Genomic DNA, 12,167 nt, shown 5'->3' with positions numbered 1-12,167 from the left:
TTATCTAAAATTTTAGTTGAAAATTATAGATTTTGTTGGAAAAGCCCGCATTTTCCGGGGAAAATTTTCGTCGAAGTAAATCGGGAAAGCTATGTAGAATTTAATTACGGTAAATTTTTATTTGGGTGTTTTTGATGTAAAGTTAAAATCTTTGGAGTTATAGAGCAAAAATTGAAAAAAACACGATTTTCGGGCGCCATTTTGTTTATAAAAAAAGTAGCACACTAGCTGCGGACTTTGCATACCTATATTATTAATATATACAATCATAAGGTTCGATTAAAGCAATAAAATTGCTGGTAAATAACTTTTCCCAAAAATGGCCTATTCTCCGATAATCTGCCCAGACTACTAATTAACTAGGAATGAAGATTCGTTTGATCTTTACCTAGATACATTGACGTGTTATGGATTGCATATTTTAGATTCCCGCAGGCCCGGTCTGGCTCCATTGGAGGCCCTCGGCTAGATGGTGATTTGAGGCCCCCCTCCCCCCGGAAATAGAACGAGGACCATGGGGTCCTCTCACGGCAACAATAGTTAGCCTATGTTTGCTGCATGCGGTTAACGTGGTTTTAAATGCTTTTAAATTTTTAATAATTTGGTTGAAATTGAATAATTGCTAAATATTTTGCTTGAATATTGCTCGAGTCCAGGGCGCCGGCGCGGCGCTGTCGAGTCACTACCGCTGAGCGCTGAGCTTAAGCCGAACGGTGCGGCGCGGTGGGATCGGTGACTACCTCGAGCACCGAGCGACTTACTATTACTTTTTTATTATACCTAGGTAACCTAGGGGTTACCCTTAGCTGTAATTTAATAAAAAGTAGGTTATTGTTTATTTAAAATTGTTTTTGCTGTATTACGTCGCTGTGAAACAGTAAAACAAAATAATTTTTTATAATAAAAAAACTTTTGTTTACTTGAATTTTTTGGCTTTTGGAGGCCCCCTTGAGCCGGAGGCCCTCGGCGATCGCCAACCAGCGGCCCGGCCAGACCGGGCCTGGATTCCCGATGTCTATTCACTTATTCGCCCTTTTTCCTTGGCAATTATAGAAGGATGGGGTACAGGTGAAGGTCAAAATTTGTTTCCGACTTAAGAAATCTTTTAGATTTTTATTTTTATTTAAATCTTTTAGGTTTCTTGTCGCTTGTTACTATAGTTTAATTTATACAGGGTGTAACGAAAATACAGGTCATAAATTTAACCACATATTCTGGGACCAAAAATAGTTTGATTGAACCTAACTTACCTTAGTACAAATGTGCATATGAAAAAAGTTTCAACCCTTTGAAGTTACAAAATGAAAATCGATTTTTTTCAATATATCGAAAACTATTTAAGTTTTTTTATTGAAAATGGACATATAACATTCTTATGACAGTAGCATCTCAAGAAAAAATTATAGGGAAATTTGGACACCCTGTAAAAATTTTATGGGGGTTTAGTTCCTTTAAACCCCCCAAACTTTTGTGTACATTCCAATTAAATTATTATTGTAGTACCATTACTTAAACACAATATTTCTAAAACTTTTTTGGCTCTTAGTACTTTTTCGAAAAGTCAGTTTTTATCGAGATATTTTGAATATTTGTCAAATCCACCACATATTTGTATATGGTTAAGTACGATTATAGATACTTGGTAATTGTAATATGAAAAATTATTGTATGTTTTGCATTTTTAGGTATATTTTGAACCGTATTAAAAAAGAAGCCATATCTCGATAAAAGGTGCCTTCTCGAAAAAATACAAAGAGGCAAAAAAGTTTTAAAAACATTTTGTTTAACTAATGGTATCGCATTAATAGTTTAATTGGAGCGTACACAAACATTTGGGGGGTTTAAAGAACAAAACCTCCATAAAATTTTTATGTAAACATATTAAAAAAGAAGCTGCAACTCGATAAAAACTGCCTTATCGAAAAAATACGAAGAGCCAAAAAAGTTTTACAAATATTTAATTTAACTAATGGTATTACAATAATAATTTAATTGAAACGTACAGAAAAGTTTGGGGGGTTTAAGGGAACAAAACCCCCATACAATTTTTATGGGGAGCACAAATTGAACTATAATTGTTCTTTAAGATGATCCTGTCATAAGAATGCCACGTATCTATTTTCGATAAAAAATCTCTAATAGTTTTCGATATATTCGAAAAAATCGATTTTTATTTTGTAACTTCAAAGGGCTATAACTTTTTTTCTGTGCATATTTGGACTAAGGTAATTTAGGTTCATTGGAACTATTTTGGGTCCCAGAATATGTGATTTAATTTATGACCTGTATTTTTGTTACACCCTGTATAGACACGTTAATTTTTGCAGAAACTATACGCTTTTCTTGGAGCTGACGAGCTATCCCTGATTCCCGATTTTATGGCTATTTTTAGGATATTGTGCAAAGAACAAACTTTCTTTATAACTCTCTGTTATCTTGGATTGCACGTAGTGGGCACACATCCTTCTGAACTTATAGATAAAGTAAGTATACTAGGGCAGTCCGATAAGTACTTAGCCTCTCCGATCGATGGCGCTACTATCGCAAATGAAGTGTCCTGTCATTTAATGCTTTCTCGTAGACGGCTAATGTAAAAATTTCAGCCAAATCGAAATTATAGTGTTGTGATTGCCTGTGAAAGCGGTATTTTAATAAATTGGAGCAATATCGGTCGGTGATTCGATTCTTGTTTTTGGAAGGGAAATCACGCAGCTAAATCAAAGAGCGCTTGGATGCTGTGTACGGTGACTCTTATCCTTCGATCGCAACTGTCAAAAATTGGTTTAATGAGTTTCAACGTGGACGAACGTCGGTTTTTGATGAGCTACGCGTAGGTGCCCCGAAAATGGCTACCACGGAGAATAACGTGACAAAAATCCACGATCTTGTATTGGCAGCCGCTGACTGAAGGTGCGCGAGATAGCTGACACAGTAGGTATATCAAAAGACCGCGTAGGTCATATCCTGCATGAAATTTTCGGCATGAGAAAGCTGTCGGCGCGATGGGTGCAGCGTTTGCTCACTTCAGACAATAAGCGCAACCGTGAGACACTTCAGAGCAGTTTGACGCTATTTAAGCGAGATCCATAGGAGTTTTCACGTTGTTTCATAACCGTCGACGAAACATGGATTCACTGGTATACACCAGAAACCAAGAAAAAGTCGAAAGAGTGGACAGCACCCGGCGAACGTGCTCCGAAGAAGGCAAAGACTGTCCAATCGGCCGGACAGGTGATGGCCAGCATTTTCTGGGATTCACAAGGTGTGATCTACATCGACTACTTGGAGAAGTGCAAAACGATCACAGGGCCCTATTATGCCGAATTATTGGGCCGACCCCATTTGGCAAAGAAAAACGTGCTCTTCCACCATAACAACGCACCGGCTCACACCTCCACCGTCGCCATTACCAAATTGGTCGAATTGGGCTACGAACTCTTGCCCCATCCACCGTATTCTCCAGATTTGGCCCCGTGCGACTACTGTTTGTTTCCAAACTTAAAAAATACACTCGCTGGGCAAAAATTTAAGTCGAATGAGGAGGTCATCGCTACCACGGAAGCCTATTTTGGAGATCGAGAAAAGATATTTTTCAGACGAGTTAAAGAAGTTGGAGCATCGCTGGGTCAAGTGTATCGAGCTAAAAGGAGACTATGTAGAGAAATATATTGCCACTTTTCCAAAATTTTCCTTTTTCTTTTGTAGGCTAAATACACACACCGGCAAAATTAGCCGAACACCTTAAAAATGGGATATATTTGATGTCTCGAATTTTCTAAACCAGTGGTTCGATTTGAGTGATTCTTTTGTATTTCATTATTTCCAAGTCGAACTTGGCCCATCTTTCAAATCAGTCAGATTTAGAAAATCGAAAATTTCGTGTATATGCATATAGTGTCGCGTGTAGGGGGGTGTTGATGTGCGCCACTGGCGAGAACTGCCGTTCTCTGGAAACACGTCACCCCGCGGAGAGGGGTGGGGAAAATTAAAAATTTTAAATACGATATTTCGCGAAATGAACATCAGATCGTAAAACTGCAAAATACACGTATTCAATATTTTTCAAAAATCTATCGAATGGCACCAAACACGGAGGTGGGGTGGGGGTTACTTTAAAATCTTAAATAGGAGCCCCCAATTTTTATTGCAGATTTGGATTCTTGACGTAAAAATAAGCAACTTTTATTCGCAACATGTTTTCCAATTATGGATAGAGGGCGCTATAATCGGAAAAAACGATTGGTGTAAATGGAAAATTAAATTAAAAAATGGAGAGTCCCACACTTTATGGAAAACTTATCTTAACTTTTTTTGGTTTTAGCACCCACTCTTCACAATCCAATAGGTCCCCATAACGCTCGAGTAACTGCAAATTTAGCATACTTTCCTCCCCTACTATGAGGTTTTATTGATGAAAAACATGGCTAGTTGTTAAAGCCCATAACTTTTTTATTTTCCAACATAAGCAAATGAATCAAAAAAGAAAATGTTAAGAAAGCCTATGGCTATAATTGAGTTTTAATTTCAATATTTTATATATGCTAGAATATTCCACAGGGTGTTTCGAAGTTTAAGAAAAAAACACAGTATGATTGCTACACCCGGTATAAAATGACATTTACCTGCCTAGCAAAAATATTATTACAACGATGTTCTTAAATAATAAGGCTATAACATACTAAAAGATCACTCAAATCGGACAACAGGTTTAGGAAATTCGAGACATCAAACATGTCCCATTTTTAAGGTGTTCGGCTAATTTTGCCGGTGTGTGTACTTATCGGACTGCCCACGTATCATTACCAGCTTTATTTTTCTTAATATATTTAGTCGAGGAAATGAAGCATTTTGGCTCGCAATTTTTTCGTCCAGCATGGATTTACTTGAAATTTTCACAGAAGGTAGGGAATAGTCCGAGGATTATTTTCTATATCATGCCGCTGTACGCTAAAACCTTGGGGGTGGTTGCCACCCCATCTCGGGGGTGGGAATTTTTTATTACATTTTAACCATGCAAATCGATGTAAAAAGTAATTCTAAGAAAAAAATGTTTTTTACATTTTCTTCGTAAAACTAATATTTTTCGAGTTATTGGCGCTTGAACGTAACAGTTTTTCGACCAAAAAATCAACTTCTTTAGAGGGTTTTTTGAGAATACCTCGAAAAATATGCATTTAATCAAAAAAACTCTAAATATCAAAATTGTATCTTTTAGTAAAACAAATCAAATTCTTTTTCTATAATATCTTTACGACCAATACAAACCAAGATACGACATGTTATAAGTTAGCTTTTTTCGCCAAATACATAATATTTAATGTTCAAAGCCAAATAACGGGAAGACTGCATTTTTTGAGAAAAATTTAAATATTTTTTTTAAGTATGTATAATTTTTAAGTATTAATATTTTTATATCTTTCAAAAAAGATATTAAAAAGTTTCTAGCATGAAAATTTAGCGACTTATGATCAAAAAAGGTCGGTACCTGCTTTTCTCTACGAAAAAATCAGTGAAAACAACCCCCTAACTAACCTCCTAATTAAAAATTGGTCTTCACCTTTCTGTAATTCCTTGTGTGTTTATATTACCTATCCACCCAAGAAGTTTGACCTATTTAAAAGGCATAATTTTAGAAAAATTGGAGTTTAAAAAAAATTGATTTTTTGCAATTTCGTATTTTTTACCTTTTATTTCAAAATATCTCCGAAAATACTGGAGTTACGAAAAAAATTATACACAACTAAATTGTAGCTTTTTTAATAATTAAAATTATATTGAGCATAGATTTTAATTACAGTGAAAAGTTAGCGAGACATAGCTGTTTAATGCCCGTTTGCACCAACAGATCTTAAGCTTAAGTCGAGAATATCATAAGAATTAATATAATATAATTATAATATATTACAATAGGAATACCATAATATAATAATAGATATAATTGATAATAAGGTAAGAATCTAAAATCATGATGCAACGTAAGTGATACTCAAGGAGGCCCTATCTATAAGTAGAGCTTAGCTAAGCTGGAGCTTAAGATCTGTTGGTGCAACCAGGCATTAAACCTCTATTTACGAGCAAACACCCCCTTATTTGAGCCTTTTAAACCCACCCCAATTAAAAACTAAGGGATTTAACAAAATTTAATTTACACAATCTTATAGCTCTTCAAAAATCCTACAAAATCTTTTTTGAAAAAACTTTTTTCGCCAAAAATGAAGGAGCTATGTTTATTAAACGAATTTTTTTTCGAAAAATTCTAATAGTCAGCTTATGGAGAGTTTTCAATGTATGTATAATACCACAGAACCGGTTCGTATAATGGAAGATGACTAAAAAACTATTTGTATTTGTATTTGTGCATATTTGTAAATTCGTATTTTTGTGTAAATAAATGTTTTTGTAATTCTTTAATTCTCCTTCTTTTTATATAGATCTATTAAATTATCTACTTATAAAAATTGTAATGTTATTAATAGGTCTGGATCCCGCGTATGAAAAAAAAGTTGATTAATAGCAAGCTGAAAATCTGTTAATAGCTTAAGGGTGTCTAGTCGGACAAACTTTGATATATGGGAAAACTGGAACAGGGGAAGTTTTAATTGTGGAACAGGTTAAAAATTTGGAACGGTCACACCACGAAAACGGCACATATATTTTGTCCGACAGAACAGACTTAAACTCTCCGAACAGAGATTAAACTCTCATGCAAAAATCAGACTGCTATTTATCACCTGTCATCATTCCTGGCATTTGACATATTCTACATGTTCCACTCATTAAAACGCACATTTGGTGATAAATAGCAGTCTGATTTTTGCATGAGAGTTTAATCTCTGTTCGAAGAGTTTAAGTCTGTTCTGTCGGACAAAATACATGTGCCGTTTTCGTGGTCTGACCGTTCCAAATTTTTAACCTGTTCCAGAATTAAAACTTCCCCTGTTCCAGTGTTCCCATATACCAAAGTTTGTCCGACTAGACACCCTTAAGCTATTAACAAATTTTCAGCTTGCTATTAATCAACTTTTTTTTCATACGCGGGATCCAGACCTATAAGGGTGGTTTTTAAGGGTTAAAATATTATGATAATATATCCTAAAGCATAAAACAATCAGTATTTAACCAATCAAAACCAAATTTTACCCATATTAAAGTTTACAATATTTTTATATAATTTTTGACAATAAGGGGTAGTTACACCCCTAAAAATAATCAACGTCTTTGAACATGACATAGAATATAAAGTACAGGGTGAAATGATCCTAATCCTAAATTTTTATGTAAATCGATGCAAGCCGAAATTATTCTTTTAGGATAAATAAATTTTTTATATATAGCTCCAACAAGGGTGGTTGTAAGGGTTGAAATATTATGATATTATATCTTGAAGCATAAAACAATCATTATGTAACTAATTAGAACCAAATGTTGACAATATTAAAGTTTAAGATATTATTTTATATAATTTTTTACAATTAGGGGTAGTTTTCACCCTTAAAAAACCAAAAGCGTACAACGGCTCAATATAGAAAATGAACTAGAGGGTGAAATGAGCCTAATCCCAAATTTTTGTACAAATCGATGCTGGACGAAAAAATTGCGAGGTTTTGCCATTTTTTCAGTTTCATTTCCTCGACTAATTAACTATCATCATCTTTTATTTAAAGAAAAGAAACGAAAAGAATTGAAAAGAATTGAAAAGAAAAGTAAAGAAAAAAGAAAAGGAAACGAAATATAAAAAAAGAGAATCGAACATATATCAGACATCAATTCTGATCCTTGGTTGATTATTTCTACTTCTTACTAACTAATTAGACCTGGATTTTCTAATTGAGGGGGTTAGAAGTAAAGGAGTTTAAACGAATTTTTCTAAAAATATGCTTGAAGTACAGATTCGCATACTTAAATACTAAATAGTATTATAACTTGGTGGTAAAACGATTCAAGCATATTTCGCCTTACAGTCGCCATCTATCGCCATTAGCCATTACATTTAATTTAATGAAAATAATCAATTGCAGTTTGCATTAGTAGTAAACGCGTTTAAATGCGCTTGAACCGTTTTACCCCAAAAACTATTTTTAGTGTTCTGTAAAAACAAGCAGTAGTAAACGGGTTTACGTGCGCTTGAATCATTTTACTACAAAACTTTTTTTAGTATTCTCTAAAAACACATGGTAATACAGGATTAATTTCAAGTAAATAAATATTAGATCTGTGCCGAAATTTGAAAACTAATTAAGTATTATGCAACATACGCGTGATGCTGAAAAAGTAACTATTCGTTACAAAGTACTCGTTACTTACGAATACCGAAAGTAACGATTACTATACAGAGAGGGAAATCGTTACTTTGATTACTCTGATTACTTCGTACCAATCGTATCAGAGCGAGTAACGACTATTGTATCTACTTTGATTACTTTGATTACTCTGATTAATTCGTTACTTCGTACCAATCGTATCAGAGCGAGTAACGACTATTGTATCTACAACCAGTACACTTGATTACATTCTGTAAAAAAAATACCAATCGTATCCTAGCGAGTAACGGACGGGACTGGTATTTTACGAGTGTTATCGAATATCGTTTTCGTTATGAAGCGTCTTAAGGGTGTGACGGAATACCTATACAAAATACCTACCTACTGAGAAATACGATTCTCTATATGATTACCGGTACTCAAATACAAAAGTAACAAAAGTAATCATAATAACCAAATAATTTTTATCCCTTAAACACATCGGTGAAAGTCGTTGTTATATCGGAATACCTATACAAAATACCTACCTACTGAGGAATACGATTCTCGATATGATTACCGGTACTCAAATACAAAAGTAACAAAAGTAATCAAAGTAACGAATAAATGATTACTTTATACAAAAGTAACGATTTATCCCTTAAACAGATCGGTGAAGGTCGTTCTTATATGGGAATACCTATACAAAATACCTACCTACTGAGAAATACGATTCTCGATATGATTACCGGTACTCAAATACAAAAGTAACAAAAGTATAAGTAATCATAGTAATCAAAGTAACGAATACTGTAAATGATTCCTTTATACAAAAGTAACGATTTGTAACCAATACTCGAAAGTAACTATAATCATCATCACTACAACATACCATTTGTAGTTACACTGTGGATAAAAGCTGGGATAAAAATAGTAATAGTTAACATCTGCACTTGGACCGTTTCACCAAATTTATCAACGCCATGCACCGATTCAAGTACATTGTTTTAATAATTGAAAAAAGGAAGGACATAGTAAGAGTAATACAGTGGACTCTTTCTATAACGAACACGGATGTTACGAGGTTTCGCTTATAACGAGGTACACTAGATGTCCCATGAAATTCCTATTGAACTATAACACCTCTATAACGAGGCATATTTGGATATAACGAGGAAAAATGAAATCGAACAATATGTTTTGTACCTGTTTTTAGCGCAGTAATGGCTATAAATAAATACTCCAACTGCCTGTATATAGAAATGGCCAACATAATATGTGTTATTATTGAGGCCAGTGATGTAATAAACTTCACCGCCTGTAATAAACCTCTTTCTGTTGGTCTATCGACCGATATTGAATACTGTAGGAAATTTACAGAAATTTCAGGTCGACCATCGATTCCTAGTAAAGTAAGAAGTTTAGGTGACATGTAAGGTTCTACCTACAATTTCCCAACCAATATGGTTGATGTCATGTGATGCCAGGGGTTAATCTGAAAATATTTTTAACATCCTTTAAAATCGGATAATATAATGTAACCCCAACTGTTTAATATCAATTTAAGGGTTTTTACCCATACATTTTGGTGGCTTAAAGCATGTAAACCTGTGATAACACTGATGATGGAATATTGATTCCGAAAACGTTTTGTTGTGATACAGCCCTTTTTAGGGATTTTAAATATAGTGCAGCCGATATGTGAAACAATTGTGCATTTAATGATAGAAGTATATAATTTGGACCACATATACAACACATTTAAAGGTTCAAATTTAGATACGAGGCCAACTCAGATTTTGCCTTTTACAAAAATGGCGGCATTCAAAATGGCGACTATACATATGTGACTAATAGCACGATAACTTTTGAACGGAAAGTCCAATTTTAACCAAATTTGATATATAGGTTCTTTTTTTGATGTATAAGATCGAGGTCTTGAACCGGAAGAATCGGTTTACCAGAAGTTGTGTTTTTCCTGGTTTTTATGTAAAAATATGTTGTTCTTTTTTAATTCTTTCACCCTGTATATACTAATTCTTCAAAAAGTTAATACCACCATTGAAAAAGCGTAAAAATATTTTTTAGGAAATATTTTGAACTTTTTAGTAATGTTAATTACCATTTAATAAATGCATAACGTATCTTCACATGTACCCATGCGCGACAGACTCGTGCAAATATTATAAGAATTATTGTGCATTTAATGATAAAAGCATATAATTTGGACCACATATACTACACATATAAAGGTTCGAATTTAGATATAAGGCCGTCTCAGATTTTACCCTTTACAAAAATGTCGGGCATTAAAAATGGCGACTATATATATATATATATATATATATATATATATATATATATATATATATATATATATATATATATATATATCTATATATATATATATATATATATATATATATATATATATATATATATATGAAACTTAAAGCTAAAATCAATATCAACAAAAGAATTAATATTAAAATTAAACTCACCAGGCTTCCGGGTTGAACCGCGTCGTTGGTTTCTAGGCCGAGCTTTCGACGTCCTCTCTGACGTCATCTTCAGGGCTTCCGGGGTCTCAGTCTCCTGAGGCTCCAGACACTACACTCACTACTCACTACTTCACTACTCACTGCAATACTGTTGTTGCTGACGCTGGGGCGGTCATTTATACCGTGGACTGATGTGACTGACGTGGCTGTCGATGACGTGGCGGAGTGGGAATTAGCGCGAAGACTATTTGGAGTGGCGCGAAGATTTTTGACGGCTGGAATTGTATTTGTAGATGGAGCGGACCATGTTTTCTTTAGGAGGGGTCTCCAAGTCGAAGGTAAACGGATGCCGTCATCTCTTTTATTGAGACAACTTGGCCGTTTTTCGATTTCTATGGCTTCTCGGATAATCCTTTGTTTATAGAAGCGGATGGGGGCTATGGTTCTGGAGTTTTCAAAGTCAATTTTGTGACCTGTATGAAGATGGTGTTGGCCTAGGGCTGAAACTGAATCGGAATTGCGAACAGATATGGAATGTTCATAAATCCTATTTTGGATTCTACGATTGGTTTGTCCTATGTAAGATCGGGGGCAGTCTGCACAAGGAATTTCATAAACTCCGTGTTGTTCATTTGGAATGTTGTCTTTGACGGATCGGACAAGAGATGAAAGTTTTTGTTGGGGGGTAAATACTGTTTTTATTCCTCGTGGTTTAAGAATTCTGTCGATTTTGTCAGTAACACCTTTGATATAGGGAAGAAAAGCTTTCGTATGATCAGGATCTAACTCTTTGGGTTGTGATTGAGCGGGAGATTGAAGTTTATGGATGCTCCTATCGATGTGATTTTCGCGGTAACCGTTTTGGATGAGGGCTTGTTTTAAAGAAGAGAGTTCAGTAGATCTACTTGCATCATCGGAAAGACGGATTGATCTGGAGACAAGAGTATTAATGACTGAATTAATTTGAGAAGGTGGGTGATGAGAGTTGCCATGCAAGTAGCGGTTGGTATGGGTGGGTTTTCGATAAACAGAGTGATGAAAACCTTGTGATTGGTTCTTCTTAATAAGAACGTCGAGAAACGGTAAGGATGAGTTAGTCTCCATCTCCATCGTGAACTGGATACTGGGATGTATACCATTCAGATGGGTCTGAAAAGACGCTAAAGCATCCCTGCCGTGGGGCCAAATGACGAATGTATCGTCAACATATCGTAGCCAACATGTGGGTACGAAGTAGTGAGTAGTGAGTGTAGTGTCTGGAGCCTCAGGAGACTGAGACCCCGGAAGCCCTGAAGATGACGTCAGAGAGGACGTCGAAAGCTCGGCCTAGAAACCAACGACGCGGTTCAACCCGGAAGCCTGGTGAGTTTAATTTTAATATTAATTCTTTTGTTGATATTGATTTTAGCTTTAAGTTTCATTGTAT

General features: G+C 34.9%; 1 protein-coding gene across 4 annotated transcripts in view; it reads left to right on the top strand.

Annotated features, from left to right (window-relative positions):
* Positions 1-12,167, top strand: part of LOC126891825 (lipase 3-like) — a 199,613-nt gene that overhangs the window by 171,048 nt on the left and 16,398 nt on the right. For 3 of the 4 annotated variants that reach the window (XM_050661105.1, XM_050661107.1, XM_050661108.1), the window contains exon 4: positions 2,328-2,483. The exons of the other annotated variant lie outside the window; for it this stretch is intronic. In XM_050661105.1, coding sequence (XP_050517062.1) covers positions 2,328-2,483 — 156 coding nt within the window. The remainder of the gene's footprint in view (positions 1-2,327; positions 2,484-12,167) is intronic. 4 annotated transcript variants of the gene reach the window in all.

This window comes from Diabrotica virgifera, chromosome 9, assembly GCF_917563875.1.
Source record: "Diabrotica virgifera virgifera chromosome 9, PGI_DIABVI_V3a".
NCBI classification, from domain to species: Eukaryota; Metazoa; Arthropoda; class Insecta; order Coleoptera; family Chrysomelidae; genus Diabrotica; species Diabrotica virgifera.
The sequence above is the reverse complement of the archived record's forward strand: the minus strand, read 5'-3'. Positions and strand labels throughout refer to the sequence as shown.